Source organism: Epinephelus fuscoguttatus, linkage group LG19 (genome assembly GCF_011397635.1).
Source record: "Epinephelus fuscoguttatus linkage group LG19, E.fuscoguttatus.final_Chr_v1".
Taxonomy (NCBI): domain Eukaryota; kingdom Metazoa; phylum Chordata; class Actinopteri; order Perciformes; family Serranidae; genus Epinephelus; species Epinephelus fuscoguttatus.
This window is the reverse complement of record NC_064770.1, coordinates 13608184-13629699: the sequence shown is the minus strand read 5'-3', so window position 1 is coordinate 13629699 and position 21516 is coordinate 13608184. Positions and strand designations below refer to the sequence as shown.

The 21516-nt window shown below is 41.7% G+C and overlaps 1 protein-coding gene across 1 annotated transcript; it reads right to left on the bottom strand.

The window, feature by feature from the left end:
• Nucleotides 1-1786: 1786 nt before the first annotated feature.
• hrob (homologous recombination factor with OB-fold) lies at nucleotides 1787-16854 on the bottom strand. Its single transcript, XM_049561177.1, has 10 exons — nucleotides 16380-16854; nucleotides 16133-16183; nucleotides 14992-15981; nucleotides 14655-14738; nucleotides 12541-12675; nucleotides 10053-10161; nucleotides 7244-7329; nucleotides 7011-7133; nucleotides 6656-6878; nucleotides 1787-2037 (listed from the first exon to the last, which is right to left on the bottom strand). The coding sequence occupies exons 1-10, from the start codon at nucleotides 16389-16391 to the stop codon at nucleotides 1982-1984; spliced, it is 1869 nt and encodes a 622-aa protein (XP_049417134.1). The 5' UTR covers nucleotides 16392-16854; the 3' UTR covers nucleotides 1787-1981.
• Between the last annotated feature and the right edge of the window lie 4662 nt (nucleotides 16855-21516).

Here is a 21516-nt window from a genome sequence, read left to right as displayed (position 1 = left end):
GCATAAACTGTCCATAGCTGAATAGGGTAGGCCTACACTTGTGTATTTTAACATCAGTCATAGTGGTGGGTGCAGGAGAGCCTGGTATTTCCTGAGGTGGTTGGCAGTGTAAAAGCCTCTAAAGAGGCAGACATAGCTTTGATTTAAGGGTTCACAAGCCAAAAAGGTTAGGAATCACTGATCTAGTGGTCTTTGGATTTTATCGCAAAGATCACTTGTGGGGCTCCGACCCCCCCCAGTTGGGAACCACTTATCCACTCTGTACACAGTGCAGTCTTTAAGTATTTGGAAAGTGACAGATTTCTTGCTGCTTTGGCTCCTTGTTCGCCAGTACACTGGATTTGAAACGAATCAGTGCATTACTACAAATCAAGGCTGGTCGACCCAAATTAAAGCAGGTCTGTGCTGCTTAAAATTGCAATGTATCTTTCTACAAGCAGTGTCCTGGTTACTCTGTATAGTCCACTGAACAAACTCAACACTTTCCATTTATCTGCAGTATAAAAGTAGTTTCACTGAAAACTGTTCAGTGACAGGTTTGGATTATCCACAGTAACCAGAAAACTGTTTTTGGAAAGTCATCCTGCTGCTGTGCTTTGAGCACCACATATAAAGTAAAGTAAAACCAAATCTATCTGGAGGGCTAGATACCACAAGGGGTAAGTTTGAAATTTGGGTGCACAATCCTTTTAAAGGGGTTCAAATGCATACTGAGGTAACAGTGATGGACTAGCTGCTCTTTTTGTGAAGTTTCCCCAGTTCTGGAAGTAGTGGGAGAATTACAATGCTACGATTACGACGCTGCTTGCCCCGTATGGATGTAAACACCATTAAATTCAAGCTGAAAGTCAGCACATTAACCACAAAGTCATTGAACACTGTAATGTAAGCTCAAATGTGCTGGAGTACAGAGCCAGAACAACAGAAAATGTGTCACTGTCCAATACTTAGAGACTGTACTGTAAACTGTATTTATTTCAGACAAACTAGGAGCAAAAAGCATTTGGGATAACTGAAAATGCAACCTATTTCATCATCCCCATTCTCTCTCTTCTGAACATAAACCAGGCAATTTAAGCAGCTGCATTATACACCAAACGACAAAGAGGCAGTGGATTAACCTGAATCTTTTACAGTGAGGCAGAGTAGTGGAGGAGTCTGGATCCTATTGGGAAAGCCTCCATAAGAGCCTGTTAGTCACAGTGAGACTCCACCCTGATGCTCCAGCTCTCTCCTCTCTGGGTAAACACTTTTTTTTTTGGTCAAGCAATCCACATGGGATTCTGAAACTACCTCCCTGCAATCCCTGCCCAAAAAACCTCCGATACACCTCTTAATGCATGGCAAACAAGCCAGGTCACACAGTGTATCTACTCCACTCCCTGACTCGGAGGAACAGACAAGACTGAGAATGAAGGGCAAGAACAAAAACTAACAAAGAAGCCTCACTTCGCTTTCATTTCACATGATTAGCGAATCAATGCTGTGTAGATTAGCTGTTTATTTCAAGGTCACTGAAGTAAAGTGCAACAATGGGTAAGAATGAAAGAGAAGTGAGGGCCTTGAATCCTTAAAACACAAACGCAGACAATCCCAGACTAATTATATTCCTTACGAGAATATAAGACGTGAAGCTGAAATCAAACAGAGCTGATTTTTGAAGCTTTTGTAATTAATTAATGAGCATGTGTTGGCTGTGAGAGACTGCTTCTTGTAACACATCAATCATCAGCGATGCACAGAATGACACAGTGACAACAAATTAACTCAAGACTTCTCTGTGGTTTTTATGAACTGATATCAAACAAAAAAAAGTCTGTACAACATTTACACATTTTCACAAGTTCATCAGCGTTCAGACTTTTATGATTTTAAAGAGGTGATGTCAGGAAAGCAAAGGATAATGTCTTTACAGTTGGTTAGTCAGGATATAACGCCGGTCCGTGCGGACAGTCTGTACAGAAGGGTTGCTGATGTTACATCAGAGGCTGTATGTGTCTTCAGGTAACTCTCCCAGGAGTTCATCCAGGTCATCATCTGCAGGACAGACACACACAGATACTGTATGTAAGAACATGAAATGATGTGTAATGCACATTAAATCCACTCCAATTCAACTGGTAGAAAAAGAAATTATTACCTGCCTGGATTAGTGTTGAAAAAGTAAAGTTTTCATGTAAATATGTAATCCTAATAGGGCTGTGTATCGGCAAAAAGCTGGCGATACGATCTGTATCATGATACAAGGGTTACAATTCAACATACTGTGATATTGTAATACTGTGGGCAAGGCGATATATTGCGATTTTTTAAAATCTAACTTTTAAATTGTCAATGCTAACAGCGTGCCCTTTATGACTGTTTAATATGCCTGTGTTCTTTGTGTTTATGCTAGCAATATGTCGTGTCAGAGTGGAAGAGTTTACAACACTGCAATCTGGTGGTCGGAAGTTGAAACAGCACAAAATAAATCCTTGCCACCAACCTTTGCTTGTAACCAATTAATTACACATCAGTAGTGTTTGAGAATTGATACAGTATCACAAAACATAATATTATAGTACTTAAGTGTATCATATTTCCTTATACCTTTAACGTCCTTTGCTGTCCTACAGTTTATTGGAACAGCAGACAGTCCAGACAGAAAATTTAGCATTGTGTTAGTTCACGCAGGACACAATGTCAAGCTCAGCTCACATCCCAGCTACATCAGTTGATCTCAAACAGCCCAATCAACTGATGGAGCAGCTGATTGATGCAAGGGAGTCAGCTGATAGATCACTTGACTCCTTTCTATGCAACTGATTGGCAAATCTCATTCAGGGCGCCCTATTTAAACTGCTTTGGCCTGCCTACTGTTGCTGCTTCCTCTGCAAGCTGCTTTGCAACGTGCCTCCACCCCAGCTCCTCCTTTTCATGTGCTGTGTCTGACTTTTAGTGTCTGACTTTTGTATGTCATCTCTGTTCGTCATTGATGCTGCTCTGTTCTGTTCCGGGGGGGGCGATGGGGTTGGGGGTCTTTCCTGCTGCTCTCTCTGCCTTAAGGCTTTCCACATAAGCGGAAGGAAGGGCAGAGAGGTTTGCTCTCTCTACCTCCTCAGGCTTTCCTCATTTGCACATGGAAGGGCAGAGAGGTGTGCTCTCTCTGCCTTAGGATTTCCACTTAGACACATAGAGGATCCTTTCTGTCCTTTCTGCGTAGGCCCGCGGAAAGGCAGAGAGGCCGCAGAGCAGAGGCATATCGCCACATATAATACTGTAAATGGAATTAAAGTTTTCTTTGACAAAGTGCTCCTGGCTGAAATAAGGGAAGAGAGGTCCCCGGCTGGAAATGAACTATGTGGGTGAGCCTTAATCATTCATCTGTTTATTGACAGTTCAATGTTGTTTTGTGTATAGAATAAAAAGCACAGGTGTACAGAATATTTATCTGAAAGATACTCATTGACCTATACAAGTGCTCAGCTTTGAAAATCACTATGAACTGCAACAGAGTTCAGTTACAAGAGCTGTGCACAGTCCATGCAGAGAGCAGAAATGAGAAAAGGGAGCAGCTAAGAGTAGTGTAAAAAAAAAAGATTAGTCACTTGTTCAGAAGACTTATTAGCTCAGTTAACTGTTTGGATCAATTTATCAAATGAACAAAAACTTTTTTTTTTTTTTTTTTTTTGAAGTCTACACTGATGCTTTCTGCTACCCTGGAAATCCAGAGTTCTTGCGAGAGCATAATTTGAATTTGCTCAGCGAGTCACTCTGGCAATCAGTAATGATGCTCATTACCCATGCCCTTGTAGCCGAGCTGCACCAATCACATTGGTGTATCTGATATAGGCGGGCCAGAGGCGAGCTAAACAGATGACGACAGCGCTGCGACGATGAAGTCCGGAATCAGTCAGTAAACACTGCAAGATGGCTACGGATGAACACCAGTTGTTTGAAATGGCTTTGGCCGCTACAATGAACGAGTTAGACCTGGCTTTTTCTCTAAAAGAGGAACAGAAGACGGCGCTCGAATCTTTCCTTTGCAAGAAGGACGTTTTGCTGTTTTGCCGACCGGATACGGCAAGAATCTAATCTACCAGTTAGCTCCGCTGGTAGCTAAGCTCTGGATACGTCACCCCCTGTATTGTTCTGATTGGTCGTAGTGTTATCCAGTTGCGTGCAGTGATATTTTCACATGCATGCTTGGTGCCGCCCCTCGAGTTGGGCCATTTTCATTACTCATAGCCAGACCCTAAATCTTTCTAGATTTGGGTCTGGATTTCCAGGCTAGCTTCCTGCCTGAAAACACACCAAATAATGAAATTATTTGATGGAAGAAAAAAATAAGTGATACCTTTTTCACTATCATTGACTCTGCTAACAGAAATGTGAAACAAGAAATGCACTGCATCAACACTTACCAAAAACATTTCTCACACACACACACACACACACACACACACTAATGGCACTGGCCTGACCATTGGGAGCAATTTGTGGTTCAGTGTCTTGCCCATGGAAATTTCTACAAGTGGACAAGCCACTCGACATCCTGAGCCACAGCCACTACTGTAGGCTGTTCAGCTCAGCTCCACATATTCAGGCTTTGGCTTAACTTTAATCAGTATAACTCACTGACTTTGAGCAAGTTAGTGTTTCATAATAAAATGGAGACAGACAAGTATTTTGCTTTAAAGATGTAGTTTGTAACTTTTATGTAAAAAACAACTTTTTGTCATATTTCTCTGAAACTTTTAACATATCCACACAGCACTAAATGAGACAGATGATCGGTGGGGGGATGGGGGGGATCATATTCCTCAGCCTACTCTGTTGCCAGCCAGTCAGAGCACAGGATTCTCTAATGCAGCTGTCAATCATATCAATTACTGCTCGTAAACTGCTGTCAAACTGTCAAACTACACAGCTCTGATCAAGTATAAAAAGAGATTCTGTCATTGCATTGCCATGTCATTTAGTTTTTAATTTATTTATATTTTTATATTTATTTAAATTTAGTGTACTGGTTTAGCTGTAAAAGTTGGTCAGACCCATGGATGGTGCTTGGTACTCCATCGACCGTTTGCATTGTCGTGGTCAGGTCACTAACTCTCATGTTACACCTAAACAGTACACTAAAATATTTCTGAAAATATCTGAGGCAAGAAACAGGCAATGCAGTAACAGTATCTTGATTCATATTAGATCAGCGCTGCCTTGTTTGACAGTTTAATTGCAGTTCACGAGCAGTGATTGACAGCTGTTAGACACTCCTTAGCTCTGATTGGTTGTTCTTTGTGCATGGTGGTAGATTCTAGTGAATGCCATTAGAGGCAAAAGGAAGATGAGGAGGGACATGATTGTTTTCATAGACTATCTGTCTCGTGTATTTCTTTCAGAGTATAGCGACAATTTCAGCAAGTATGACGCAAAGTTATTTTCATAAAAGTTACTGTAAACTGTAGCTTTAACTTACTGTGATAACTAAATGTAATGGCTATAAAATAATGACATGATCAGTGTTTTAATTGGTTCTCTGTAAGCGCTGCTTTCACTGTGTAAGTCTGCCATCTGATACGATCTCCCAGGAAAAACAAGGCTCGATATACGGCATAAAAGGAAGAGCGTCAACCACTGTGCAACAAAAACAGGAAAAAGACAACACTTTTGCTTTTCCTGGAAGCTATCGGTAGCTACCCTCAGTTACCAAAAAGTATCAACGTGAGTTCTCTGCAGTTACTTTTCACAGTAGTAGAAATAGCGGACGGTGGAAAATCCGAAGTAACTGTGGAAGATATACCCAGCAAAATAGGAAGAGCCCTGTTGCTAGGCTCCAAAGAAAATGGAAAGCGATCCCTTTGTCTTTGCGACAACAGCGTTAACAATAATACCACTTGGAAACAGTACGGGGAGTGGCAGTTGAAAAGTTGTTTCCATGTTAACTTCTTTTTGGATTTTATTTATTCAATAAAAAAACCTACTTTTAATCTGTTTTTTGTTTGCTGCTTTACCAAGTGAATTTCCCTCCACGGGATCTACAAAGTCTTATCTTATTTTTCTGATATGTCTGAGTGGAATTTCTGATTATGATTCATCCTCTGGGGATATTGATTGTCTGCTCAAAATTTAATGGCAGTTCATTTAGCGAAAGTGTCTGGAATATCTGACTCTGGACGAGTATTTGACTGATGGAGCAACATTTAGGTCCCCGGAGCCATTTCACTGTTGGGGCCCAAAAACCTGAGCTTGGCTCGTCTCCATGTTTTATAATTATTAAATGAACAGTTATGAGTTGGCTGCTGATCAGACTAATCGTGTTATTTAATAAAACAGATTCAGACTCTGCTCCTTTGAATTGTGAACCATCATGAGCATCTTTTTAGTGGTTTACTGACTGAATAATAAAACAGAAAAAAGCTGATTAATCAAACTGAAAATGGTTAGTCGCAGCTTTCGTGCAGAACTATGCAATCAGACGCCTCTTTGTTTTGCTGCTGTTAGATTGGGTTTGGGTCAGCGAGTCAAATGTTAATGTCTCGATATGTTGCCAGACGGTGTTGCTGTTTTATTCAGCAAAACTTAATTTTACTGAAGTCTGACACTTGGCAACCCCGGGATGTGACTGGAATTAATCTCTCTCATCACAAGTGTTATTACATATTAGAGGCCCCACCTGCACCCCAGCCTGAGTCCTGTGGTGCTGCAGCAGGCTCTTGGGGGCCTCTGCTGGAGTCGGCTCTAGTGTCTCTTCTGTCTTGAGGGTCTTCGCCTCTCTCGGAGCATTTCCCCCCCTCTTGTCCCTCGTCATCGTCCTCGTCAAACACCAGCTGCATCTGAGACACAGGCTCCCTGAGGATGGCGGTGGGAGGCCGAGTGGGTGAAAGCAACATCGGCTCCTGTATAAAAAAAAAAAAAGAAAAAGGTTTTGAGGGGACAGCTGACAGGTTGACGGAGCATTTCTGGATGACAGATTTCATATTTGTTGGACTGTGCTATTCTTGTTTTCGGCTGACGGTTGTGGTGCTCACCAGGATGAGTGGGGGAAGCTGAGTGGAGGACAGACTGACTCCATCGGGGGAGTAGATCCTCAGCAGGTTATTAGGTGTCACGTTCAGGTAATGGTTTCGATGGGAGGGGGAAAACACACCCACCTGTCCACAGAGCAAGCCATGAACAGATTTGTCACACCTATACATATATAATAACCAAAACACTAAACTGCAGTTACCATCATTAAAATTTAAAGAGAGGTGAGTCTCACTTGTTTGAGCAGGAGTACAGCTCCGACCTTCAGCTCCTCCACTCGGTCCTCTAGGAGACGCCGATGCACTGTTCCCTGAATCTCCCCTTCAGCCAAAAACATTATGAACACAACAACCAGAAAAATTAACAATGTCATTTATAAACAAAGAATGTTTGCAAGTCCAAGACCTTCTTAACTACGCTCCACTGACTGTTCTCCTCTCATAATAGAGGTTAATGGGGGACAAACATAAAATCGCATTAAAATAAACATTTGTTAAGACTTGCAAAAATAAATAAAGCATTTTATCTAATATTTAAAGACCCTCTCCAGTGAAAATCAAGTTTTAAACCACGTTAAATGTCCATATGATGTTTTTATATGATACAAGACATATCTGGGGCAATCTAGGCAGTAAACACTACGGCTGAGCATTTTCACCTTGAAACTGCAGTGTACAAAAGCAGGAATGTCACAAGAAATTACATTTCAGTACCAAATCGATGCTGAAATTCTGAAAGCGTGAGGGAGCTTGTTTTTTTCCATTACCATAGGTGCCATAGGTACTGGGGATGCAAGTGTTTTAACTTGCCGTTAAATGACAGGAGGACGAAGAAAAACACCTATTAGCACAAAAGAACAACAACACATGGAAGATGGAGACAAGTGCAGCTATGGCGACAGCTCCGCCTGGACTCCTCAAAAAGGAAAGTGTTTTTTTTCCTGAGGCCAGCCAATTTTGTCTATTCTCTGCAATGATATCACTGCAAACTGACACCATGCTACAGATGCCAGCAGTGTGACAAGATACAGAGCATCTATTCTACGCTGAGAGCTGCGTGTTTTGGCGTTTTTTTTTCTGTTGTAGCCATCCAATGAGTGAGGAAGAGCGGGGCAAACAGCTTACCACAAGGACCAACCATCACATCTTAAATGTACAAGTGCTGGAAGAGAAATATGTTGATGTACAGTATATATTATTATATGCACAAAATGCCACAAACGTACACAGGATAGCATTTAGCTTTCAAGGTGGATAATCAGGGATTAAAATTAAGTATAAATTAAATTAAATGTAAATGTTTTAATAAAAGGAGTGTAAATTTAAATTTATTGTTTTGTTTTTACCTTGGTAGTGAATTTGATGTCGAGAATCATGGAATGTCGCTGGTATTGGTATAAAGAACTAAATTTCTTGTATCGTGACATGCCTGTAGTGACAGTGTCAAAAGCACGGATTCTGACATCCAGGGTTTGTGACATCACAAACCTAAGGAACCAATCCCATCAGCTTTCTGGGTGGAGCTTCCATAAAGCTACAGCAAAACAAGGGGTATCAGAGGAGAAGCAGGTGTAGCTACTCTTGGTATCCTCCAAGTTTCAATTTCACTCAAACTTGTCAGAGGTGGTGATTGGGAACTCGGTTTATCTAACATTAGAAACACAATATTAGTTGTTTGATAACAGTTTACATATGTTTTATCCATTGCAGTTTACAAACAGAGGTTTGCTTGTTTAATGAGCGTTGTGGAAGGTCATCAGATATATTTGAGCTGCAGGCCATCGGCTTAGGGGTGTGACTAATTTGCATATTCAGAACTCCACGAATATTAAATGCAACAAAAATGTTAGAGTTATATTTAAACCATTTTAAGGCATGAAGGGATTTTTTCGGAGAGAAAATTTCCAAATATGTAATTTAAATGAGAGCAGATACATATTTGGGTTTAATCCATTTAAAATTTAAAGCACCTTTGCCATCTTTAATTCAACATTTTCCTTTTAAAAGTGTACTCCGCTGATTTAGCATTGTACTCCTGTAAACTATCACACTCACAAAGTTAGAAAAAGGATCAGAATCAATGCAGCAGAACCAGAAAGGGTGTTGCTGCAACTAACATTTTTTTTCATTATCAATTAAATGCACAATGTTTTTTCTGTTTATCCATTTCTCCATAAAATATCAGTAAATAGCAAAAAATGTCCACAACTTTCCCAAAAGGACGACTTTACACTGCTTATTCTGTCTGACAATCACTCTAAAACCCATAAACTATTAAAACTACAATAATATAAAGGGAGAAAAACAGCAAATTCACACATTTAAAAAGCAGAAATTGTTAGTATTTGTCTTAATAAACAACTCATTTGGTAATTATTTTTCCCGACGATTGATTAATCGGCTGATCATTACAACGCCAGCATACATGGCCACTGCATGCTGACAGCAGCTTGTGAGAAAACTGCCTGCTGGAGACAAAAGCTTTCAGCAGGTTTAGTGGCACATTACTGACAGAACGCTCCCTCGTGGTGTCACAAGCACTTAAAACCCACCCACTGCTGATGCCAATCTACCGCAATTGAATCACTAATAAGCACTTAAGTCCTGTGTTGAGTACAACATCCACTCCTGAGTGTTAATAATCAGCACACCTCGTGTGGCTGCTCTCTGGGGGCCATGGCAACCAGCTAATCTTAAGATGAGGATCAGACAAAAGGCAGCTCAAGATGGAGCAGCAGAAGGAGAACGGGCAAAGGGGAGAGTAGAGAGGCTTCCTGCTGTCGGGGCAGGAAACATGAGTGTATACTGTATATACATGTGTGTAATCGAGCATGTTACTGCAGCTGAACTCTGCTCTCGCACCATGAGGAGCTCAGTCAGGCGTGCTTCTCTCCTGCACCTCTCTCTTTTACTCACCACTACTTAATACACTATTCCAGTTGTTTTTCATGCACATTGTTTTACAAATTGATGCATGTTTCTACAACAAGCCAGTGTATTTATTTTCTCTGTGTGTGTGTGTGGGTGGGTGTGTATGTCCGATACCTGTTGGATCCTTAAACACAGCCTTGGCATCAGCATGTGTGTAGATGATGCTCTTCAGGACGACAGCCATGTTGGGCACTTTGTTTCTCATTAGCTGTTTCAGTGCAGCCTGCATTGACGACAGAAAAAAAGCAAGATGTCAGCTGGTGAATCAAATAAATTAACTCAAGACTTATTTTGGAAGAACTCAGGTTAGGGTTGCAGACATACCAGCTGCATGGTAGACTTGGGCAGTGTCAAGGTATTACAGTACACTAGGGTCTTTAGAAATCCCCAGGGTATGATTTTAAACCTGTTAAAAATACAGACACTCCTTTTCCTATTACACTGATACAGAGATATTGTGTTGAGGTGAGGTAGTGCACGTCACTCGCCACCAGAGGTCAGTCTCTACTGGTGGTACAGGCAACTGACTTGAGAAGGATGGTGACTGCGAGTAGTGGGGATAACTTTTCAAGACTATAGGGTGGGGGAAGAAATGATACAGCATAGTATCACGATATTTTTGTGTGCCGATATTGTATCATCACACATTGCCATTATATTTTATCATATAAAATAATAATATTACAAATACAAATCAGCTTTTGGTAGCCTACTGGAATAACAAAATCAATTGCTATTCAGTCCACTAGATACATTTCACTGTCATAAAAATAGCTAAAGTGAGATGAAAAGACTGACAACTTTATCTTATTAGATAAAACAGATGTTGAAAAAATGTAATAAATCCGATATGTTTTATCGCAATACTCAGCATATCGCAACATATTTAAAATCACAATAATATTGTATCGTGACTTAGGTATCGTGATAATATCATATCGTGGATCCTCTGGTGATTCCCACCCCTAAAGGACTAGTGAAAAATAAAAGTCTCCTAGCTTATCAATTAAATAAGATGAAATAACAAATCATGAAAATATTGATACATATAACTTTAACTATAACTATATGACTACAAAAGCCGTTTTTTTGCCACTTGACTTTATTCAGATGCCAGTCTGCCACCACCCCCTGCACATGATTTCTGCTCAGCCCACGATGTGTCGGTGTACGCCAAGGCAGCAAGTGTCATCAGGTCGTTCTTAAGGAATCTACAGAAGGATGCTTATGTCGTATGTATTCATTATTCTGTGTTGTTTTGTTTGATTTTTGTTTTAATACACAAATATTGTCATATTCCATATACCCTGGTGAAATGTCAAGAGGGTATGAAGGCATGAAAAAATAGATACCACCCAAGCCTACTTCACTGTACTGTGGTAGGAAAAATTGACAGTCATCATACCAGGAACATATGCTTATCTATGATGATAACAATCATAATAATAGTGTAATGCTGTACACAGTAAAACCATGACATTTTCTGAGGAGGTTATCAAACCGTGAAAATCTCATACCAATTCAACCCTAACTCAGGTAAGCTTGCATCGATTGCCAGTATTACTGTAGCAGTGTAAACATTTTTAGAGCCGTAATGGTTAATTAACTGATTAATTGAGTGTCAGAAAATAAACTGGCAACAATCAAATGATCTTTTCATTGATTTTTCAAGTTCTAAAATCTAAGGAATTAAGACCTTCTTTATCATATATGACAGTAAATTTAGTGATCACAATGATAAAGACACCACTGCAGATAATTTATTCAGGTTTAGGATGTGTTATATTTGTAATTATCACTGCCCTTGATCTAAAAATTAAAAATGCACATATTAAACATCTTATTATTAGAATATTAATCTGCTAACTTCTTTATTTATTAAGATAGAAACTAAGTGATAATAACTGATAACTTTGTCAAAATACGTTGCTCTATTAAACCTCTCATTATCCCAGCCTCCCATCAGGACAACATCTCCAGGTTTGTCAATAAATAAACAGCAGTAAGCATTATTTACTGTTGGGATCATCCTCTCTTTCCGCTGCATTAGATGTAATATGTTGCTGTTCAGTCAACAGACGTGGGGAGGGCTGTGTGTTCATTTGTTTATTCATGCAAACAGGGATTTTTGGGGGAAGCCGAGATTCGTGTAATCAGCTTAACCTGAGTGATCTTAGCCAGCGTCCTGCCAGCGCATGTAAATGAAGCCTGTGTCAACAGCCACGACAGAAACCAACATGTTTCAGCGCTCGCAGCGATTGAACGCTGGCGGGTTATTCCGCAGAGGTCGACACACGAGGAGAGAGGAATAACAGCAGAGTCTCCATTACTGTGATTGATGAGTGATCGTACTGTTTATAATTACAAAACACCTCTGGCGCAGCTCCTCCATTTGTCCTGATTATGCCGATAGACCTCCAGCAGCGACTCTCACTCTGTTATGATGGAGGATCGATAATAAAACAGCTGCTTGACCTAAATAAAAACGCAACTTATTGCTTGAACTGGTCTGAAATGTGAAATAGTTTCAGGAAGACTTCATGATTGTCATTGTTGTTTATAAAGGCATAACAATAGATGCATTATGGGTGTAGGTAATCACCTTTCGGAGCACCATGACCACACTGTAGGAGTGCAGAAAGCATGAAGGGTTCCTCTCATCCAAGCCCATCTCTGCCTTCATCGCTGCCCAGGCGCCGCCGCTGAACTCATCTTCTTCAGTCTGGGAGCCGGAGCCCTGTAAACCGAGTCAAATGGTTTATACACTCACAAACACTTACAGTTACTGTGCACGACCCAGCTGGAAAATATCAGGTTTTTATCCTCTCTGCCTCTTTACAGTGCTCAGATGGTCACCGCTGCAATCAGATTGTGCGAAACTTCATTTCACACTGCAGCCTGGAACACTTAAATGTCTGGTGTGGAAGGTACAACATCCACATAAAGCTCCTGATGTACTCCAGATAGAAAACACCCTCGAGTGTTTGGGAAATCAAACCCAACTTCAAGTCATGTCAGAAATATCAAAGCACATTGTAATTACTATGTAAAACCCAGAGATTTCTCCAAAGAGCTGTTGTCAACAAGCCTAAACAAAAGTCATGTTGGAAACAATGGAAGCCTTGTCAGCTGCAGACAGGAAAATTATTACTTATTGCTCCTCGGTGCCATATATTGTGTCATTTATTGTTTCTCTTGTCGCAATAACTTGCCAAAAATATAAATTCTGTGAACGCACATCCATCCATTTTCTACGCTCGCTTATCCTGTGCAGCGGTACGGAGAGGTGGAGGCATTTCCAGCAGGCACTGGGTGAGAGGAAAAGGAGAGGAGACATTTGAAGCTGAATCAACAGCCTCACCCACCAGTACAAGACAACCAACTAATGCAATGGTAATTTGAACAGTACGACGTTGTAGTGAATAAATAAGAGGCCAAATGTAGCAATAATCCACTCTATTCATTTATTTTAATCATTATAAATGAAGACGTGATTCACCCTACAAGTAACGAGATGTAACCCTAACCCTAACCTTAAAGGCATACTTTGATTTTCAACCTGCTCTGTATCATTTGTGGGTAGTGTGGCAAACTTCCCTCCATCTTTCCAGCACCCAGATCGCCCTGTTCATCTCGAAGCTCAAATCCCCAACAGGTTCTCACTGGCTCTAGTACTTTTGCTCAAACAACAGATTGTACTTCCACATTTTCACATGCCTGCCACCACATCACAGGCTGTGTTTTAGTCGTTCAACATGCCCTTACTGACTTGACCTCAGGGGAATCCCCACCGCTGTCATAAGTGCCGTTCCATTTGTCTGAAAACCTTAAGTGAACTTGGTGAGATCGACCCTTGGAGAGCTGAGACAGCGGGTGAACAACGATGGTCACTCCAGAGGTCTGTATCACCCACAGTGCATTGCAGTTATGCATTTGATGCAAGAAAATACATCCATGGTTAGGAGGCAGTAATGTACATCAAACTCTGGATAAATAAGGAAGTAAAAAAAAACAAAAAAAACAAAACAATAATCCACAGAGAGTTAAGTTTATATTGATTCTAATGGTTACAATGAAATGCAGCGCAAGAGTATAGCAGTGAACAGAGAGAAAGACACCCGCCCCCCGCCCCTCTCATACACAGGTATGGTGTGCGAGTCATGTAGCTGGTGGGCAATCATGTAGCTGCTCCAGCTGCAGCCGTACCGACTCACAAGAGAGAGCAGTGATGATAAAAACACAAAAATAAACCTCTCTTTTGGTTCAGAGAGAGAGAAAACCTTTCAAACTTGAAAGTAGAAATTTCCCAGGAGGGCCTGAAGGCAACACTGAGTGTAGTTCAATGTGGAGATGACTGGCAGCAACTATCAGGAAGAGAAGCTGTGGGATTTTCTACTTACGTTAGAGCTGAAACAGTTAGTTGATTACCTGAGCAACAGAAAAATATTCTTATTATAATCATCAAGTTTCTTCACCCTGGATATCTGCTGGTTTTCTTGGTGCTCTAAGATAAACAACTAAACATTTGGATTTTGGAGTGTCGATTGTACAAAACAAAACATTTAAAAATGTCAGTTCAAGCTTTGGGAAATTGATTTTACAGAACAAAAACAACTGATCAAGAAAGGGATCACCTTAAGACCATAAAAATCCATTTCATGTTAAAACATGTTATTGTTTATTGTACATGTCTCTGTTTGTGTTTGTGTTTATTACCTGGCTTGGTGACCGGGCCACAACACCATGAGCTGGAATCTGAGGGACAGAAACCACGATGTCATCCAGGCTCTGACCCTGCGGCTGAGAGAGAGGAACTGAATTATTACCGTGACCATGGTGGAAAAACAAACACATAACTGATAACTGTCATTTCATTAGAGCTTAGGTGACAAAACCACAGAGCTGCAGTGTAATTTCTGACCATGAGGGTGTGATTATATGATTTCACAGCTCCAGTGCTTTCATTTTCAAAGGAGGGATATCAACACGCTGCAACCAGGCAGATACGAACAGGAATTTCAAATGCAGAGAATCAGCGCCGGATGAGACTAACCTGCTGTGGCAGAAATCCAGCGGGGCCGGGGAAGCGTCGCATCCTTGGCCGATGAGGCTCGGAGTGAGGCCTCTTTTTAGGAAGCTTATTAGAAGCTGACACCAACTGGACCAGGCGGTTGGTGAGGACTGGTGTGTGTAGGGGATGAGGGCTCAGAGTGGAGGAGCTCACAGACGGGGTGGAAGAAGGCGCTGGGGAGACTGTCTGAAAGAGGGTGCGGTCCTGAGGGGAGGGTTTAGGTGTTGTAAACGGTCTCTGTGGCTGCTGGGGCCTGTTTAGTGTCCTGGGAATGGGGCTAGGGGCAGCAGAGGACGCAGTAAGACCAGGGAAAACAGTAGGACTCTGTGGAGGGGCTGAAAGAAAAGCAGGATGTGGATTTGGAGATCGCAGAAGGGGTGTGGAGGAAATCTGAGGCTGTAAGTTATGACTAGATGAAGCCTGGCGCGTAGTGCTGACGTCCCTCAGGGTCCGATTAGGTTGTGTCTGAATCCCTCCACAGGTCGGGGGTCGCAGCGTTTTGGCTGAAGATGCAAGCGCAACCTCGGGCACAGGTGGGGCTGGAGCAGGAGGCTGCCCCATCTGGCGGTCACACTCATCCAGATCTGCCAGGTCAACATCCCAATCATCAAAATCATCCTGAGCCGTGCAGGGCTTTGGTGGTCCCTCGGTGTTGGCATGACTCTGTTGTGATGCCAAATTAGGCTGAGAATTATTCAGTGTGGGGGGAAGGGGCTGAGCAGAGGAGGAGGAGGAGGAGGAGAGCTGTCTCAAACCCAGAGCAACAGTTTGTCCAGCAGCCGGGTGCGTGCTGCTTCTTGATGCTGTGCCATTACACAAGATGGCTGATCTCGCTCCAGTTTGCTGAGGGCAATTTTTCTCCGGCTCTCTGTGAGCGGCAGAGGAAGCCCGGAGCGTGCAAGATGACACAGCAGCTGCCACATCGGCTGGTCCAGAGGCTGAGCGGACAGCCCAGTCTGTCCCGAGCAGGTCCTGGGAAACACACACACACACACACACACACACACACACACACACACAGAGTGTGTGAGAGAGGGGGAACAGAAGGAGGGTCATTATTATACAGAGTGAGAGCACTGACAGTTGAGTAAGATCAGGTGTGTTTGAGTCTGCTGGGAGTCACCTCATCATCAAAGTCCTCGCCAATGCTGAACAGGCCATTTAATTTGCACGTCTGTAACAGAGTTAACACACAGAATAAATGTCCTCACACCATTGTCAGTTTTAAACGTCCAGGTGCTATTTAGCAGATGAAACCCACAAAGCATGTCATGAACTCATGAATTATCTATGGACACTAAACGACTCGCTAGCATACGTTAGCCTGGTTAGCTCAGATTGTTTTTAGTTGGCTGGATTTGTTCACTCACCATCGCAGTCATGAGATATCGCGAGGAAAGCCGTATTTTATCCGTTTGGACACCAAACTTACTGAGACATAGAGTGCTGTTCAGTTATTTCGTGTCCGTGTAATTTGTTGTTCTGTCCCCATAGCCTTTAATTTAACAAGCAAACGCTGCTAACCAGCGAGCTACATGAAAACTTTAGGTGGGCTTTGCTGCCATGTTTGCTGTTACTAACCGCGCCGCCACGTTCAAATACGACGTAATGACGTAGCAGGTACTTACAAAGAGTGTTAACAGAGAGCGAGATGATTCACTCCCACTCGTCCCTATACAGTCTATGGTCCCTATGACTCGTCTGACTCGCCCGCACTCCAAGTATCTTCGTATTTGGTTGATTTTTAGGCGAGATACACCGAGATTTAGTCAGTATGTCTTCGGTTCAATCGCTATTTCTTAAACCAGTAAACATATAAGCGACTGCAAAGCTACTTTTGTGTGGGGGTTTCGCCTTTTATCCCACCAAATGGTCAAGTGAAGATTGCATCCGCTGAAGCTTGTTCAGTTGTCCATCTTGTCTCATAAAAATTGAACGAGGAAGTCGAGAGCCAGAGAGCTCCCTTTCAAAGTAAGAGTTTTGTGTTTTAAAATAAAGTGGGTTGGCTGCAGCAGTCAAGAAGAGCTGAACTACTAAAACATACAAATACAATCGAATTTGTGATCTGAAAAGAGGTGTGGGGCCCTCCCCAAGGTAAACACTGAAATTCCTGCATTCTGCTGAATATTTATGCATCATTTTGTGCCTTTTCTGTATCAATTTATAGTGGAAATCAGTGGCGAAAATATAGACAGTGCTGTTGCGCTGGGGGGCCATGGGATGGAGGGGCCCGATTGCCACATGGATATACGCCAAAGTGCAAACAAGGACTTGTGTTGAATCAAAAATGGTGTGATTTTCTATATATATGCCCTCAAAAACACAAACCCATCTCCATTATGGTTTTCTGTTTCTCTAAAATACTATCAGTCTATAACAAAATGATATGCTCATTCTACAATAACTATAAAAAAATATATAATTTAACAATAAAAAAACAATTTAGGTAGACTAAGGATGCCTTATTTTCTTTTTATAGATTTTGTCATATACAGATATGTAAATATGATTGCTGGGTATATTTTGATGTTGTCCAAAAACAAAATATCGATATGATTTACAGTAGCTAGTTTCGGTGCAAAATCTCTCAAGACTGACAAACTGGGCACATCTTCAAGTGGATATAAGATAAAAGCGCCAATAAGACACACTGTTGGTAAAATATATATACAACTAAAACTCAGTGTGTGTGTGTGTGTGTGTGTGTGTGTGTGTGTGTGTGTGTGTGTGTGTTTGCCTCCTAACTAGTAACTAGGGTGCACTAGGGCCCTTCATTATGCCACTGGGGGAAATGCCTTTAATTTCATCAAAATAAAAGTCCTTTGCTAATTGATGGGGACATGTCCCTTGCATCACCCCAAACATCTACACCTATAAACAAATAGCCTTAATACTGAGCATATTAGTGAATGTTACACGGTCATATTTCTGCTATTTTGCCCACAACTAATTTTGAATATAATGCCAATGGCCACAAACACAAACACAAACAGTACTGCGATTTGTGCATGTATGGTATGTAATGATTCATTAAAATATTCACCATGTATTAATTTGATTAAGAAAGTTAAGTATAATTAAGTATAAGAAAATGGATGCAAACATGTTTTTTGTGATTTTATTGCCATTAACTGGGAAAGACTCCACTAAATACCTGAAGTTCAGAATCCTTTGGATTTCTGTCATTTGAATCCACTAAGGAAATTGACAAGCATGCTCCTTGGAAACTGTCAAAAGTTAAGGGCAGACATGTACTCGGGATAAATTCAGAGTTCATATCTCTTTTTAGGAAGGGGAATAAAGCATGGGGAAAAAAATTCTGTCAGACAAGGAAACATGTTGGCCAATGTCTGCAGTGTAATTCTTGATCCTGCAGGCAGGTCGGTCTAGTACCTGCACTCTAACTATGAAGCCAAGCTGTTGTAACACCTGCAGAATGTGTCTCATTGTCTTGCTGGAATAATCAGGGACATTCCTGAAAAGACATTGTCTGGATGGATGGCAGCATATGTCTCTCCACAACCTGTATTTACCTTTAAGCATTCACAGTGCCTTCACAGATGTACAAATTACCCATGATGCCATGGGCACTAACACAGTCCCAGACCATCACAGATGCTGGCTTTTGAACTTTGTGCTGCCAGCAGTCTGGATGGTCCTTTCCCTCTGTATCCTGGAGGACATAACGTCCATGATTTCCAAAAACAGTTTGAAATGTGGACTCATCAGACCACAGCACACTTTTCCACTTTGTGTCAGTCCATCTCAGATGAGCTCAGGCCCACAGAAGTCAGCAGCATTTCTAGATGTTGCTGATATATGACTTACACTCTGCATGGTAGAGTCTTAACTTGCGTTTGTAGATGCAACAACAAACTGTGTTTACAGACTATGGTTTACCAAAGTGTTTCTGAGCCCATGTAGTAATATCCTTTATACAGTCATGTTGGGTTTTAACGCAGTGCTAGCTAAAGGGGCCAAAGGTCACTAAGCTAATATTTTCTGTTACTCTCCAACAGTCTTGTGTGTCTCCTTTTTCACTCATCTTTACGGCTTCACTCTATCACATTGGTCAATATTGACAGGCTGTTGCCCAGGTCCTCCAGTTTTCTTACATCTTCCTGGATACTTTGTGGGCGAAGCACAAGCACTGTTTAGAGACCACCTTGCTGTCAGGTACAGTTCAGTAACACAGAAGTCCAGGAGACACTGTCATCAGAACCTGCAAGAGACTAACCAAGTTTCCATATAGGATAAGCAGAGAAAAATAATTTCTTAAACTTTAATCACCGCTAAGGTTCCATCAGATCTGCATATGTGTGTCCTAAATCGACCAAAACATAAATCTGGCAACCTGAATTCAAAGCCTGCAGGGTGAAGTGTCATGTCTTTGAAGCTTTATTTAAAAGGGGGATGAATTGTGTCAAGATTTCCATCAGAGAAGGCTGACATCTCCTGACATCGCTCCTTAAATCAACCCCTGACCACCGTTACATTGCAGTGTTTATCATTTTATTTAGACAGTCTACAAGATTTTAAAGTGCATTGATGAGTTTTTGCAAAAACAAAAACCTCTGTTTTACTTTGTTTTTTTTCTTGTGCAATCAAGGGAATGCAGCCAAACTGATATTGGTTCATTTATTTTAAATGAAACTAATTTGCAGTGAGTTAGGAGAAAGTATAAAAATGCTGGGTTCAGGCTATATAGCGTCTGCCCAGAAAAACAATGAAAAGTTAACAATAAAAAGAAAATGAAAGAAAAAAAAGGTAGTTGGTGATGGAGGGTAAGGATGTTGTTTTCCATTTTGGTCAGGAGCTGAATCAGTTACACCTGCTGTATGAGATACAAGAAGGTTGCACAATCAGCCACCAGCAGAGTCAAATAGAGACTCCTCCAAAAATCGTGACAGTAGGAAGCCTTTTCCAGCTGCAGTATACCAAATTCCTTTCAGTAAAAACTGACACCGACACACACCCCAGCGAGTCTGTCCGCCATGACACCTCTCCTCCACCACACTGGTCAGACCACTCAGAGCAACATAACATCTATTGGGCCTCCTCTGATGTCACCCGTGAAGGAGACAACACTTTCATATCAATACCCTCTTGTCTCGCAATGTCTGTCCTCCCTCTTTGAAGGCCCAGACAGCTTGATAGATCATCCTCCGAAATGCATTGCAACATTATTAATCAGCATGTCACTACTATTATCTGCTCTGCAAATCAACACATTAAGGTGGAAAATGCAAGAATCAACCATTTCTGAAAAGATTACAGAAGGTAAAGATGCGATGTGAGGAAACTTTGCACGCTGTGTCTGTGTGCTCATTCCTTTGCCATGGTTGAGGAAGAAAGGCTTCAGCAGAAAGGCTTCGTTGCCCTCTTGTGGCGAAAACATACAACACTGATCCAGCTCCATCAGACAACCTCTCAGGAGGCCTTCTATGAATCTCTGCAGGAGTGCTGTATGTGAGGATGTCGATCACATGGGCCACATGACAAAGTAAAGAAGAGAAGAAGTGCGTGCAGCTGGAAGGACTAAAGAGAAGAGTCTATTCCTAATACTGTGCTGTACCTGATCAGTTGGAGTTTGATGGCTCGTTTCATAGTTGGAGCAGGCTTGATGGGGTCAAGATTCACCCTTGACAGCTCGACAGGGGGTGGAGACTGAGAGAGAAGCAACAGTAAGACAAGTACACCGTGGGACTGTTAATTTATCTTGAACAAACTGTTTCATAGTGCATGTCAACTTAACAGAAGATGTACAGAGATAGTTTTGCTCACCAGGTCAATTTGGGCTTTTACATTCGGTGTCTCGGGCTCAGGAGTGTGCGGTCTCTTGGTGCCTCTTGATATGTCACCTTCAGATGGACTCTGACTGAGTGAGTCACCTGGTGCGACACCTGCAGAGGACTGAGAACAGGTGCCTTTGGCTGGCTCCTCATCAGCTTTTAACTTCTTAGACGAAGTTTCTGTCTGAGGAGAACACGGTCTCTTTTTGGCCTGTGGAGTCGTGGCTGGTGAGGCAAGTTTGCTGGGCGCCCATGGGTGAACAGCTGAGCCGTTAGCCACAGACACCAGATCCTGTCAAAAATAAGAACTGTGTTTTTTGTTGTTGTGACATTTTTTACTTCTCACCACAAGTACTAGTCATACTAAAGGAATAGTTTTGGGAAATACATTTTTCTGCGAAGAATGAGGTGAGGAGATTCAAACTACTCATGTCTGTGCAATAAATGTAAAGGTACAGAAACACGGAAACAGCTAGCCCAGCTGTCCGAAGGTAATCTGTACAAAATGTTTAAGTGATACAAAAACAGAAGTGTAGAAATGTCTTGTTGGATTTTATGTGGGGGGTATGGGCCAGACTATGCCTTGGTTGGGCGCAGTAACTCCCTGGAGTCTTGACATCACAATAATGTTGCCAGGAAATGACTGCGCCTGACCAAGTAGTAAATATAGAAAAGTATCTCTTGTTTTAAGGGAGCTTTTGCAAAGTATTTACTT

Bases quoted from the DNA above. Each gene is read 5' to 3' on its own strand.
- hrob (XM_049561177.1), bottom strand. The intron at 14,739-14,991 runs GTTAGTCTCATC...CCTCTCTCTCAG, and splicing joins CTGGATTTCTGCCACAGCAG to CCGCAGGGTCAGAGCCTGGA. The intron at 12,676-14,654 runs GTAATAAACACA...CTCGGTTTACAG, and splicing joins TGGCCCGGTCACCAAGCCAG to GGCTCCGGCTCCCAGACTGA.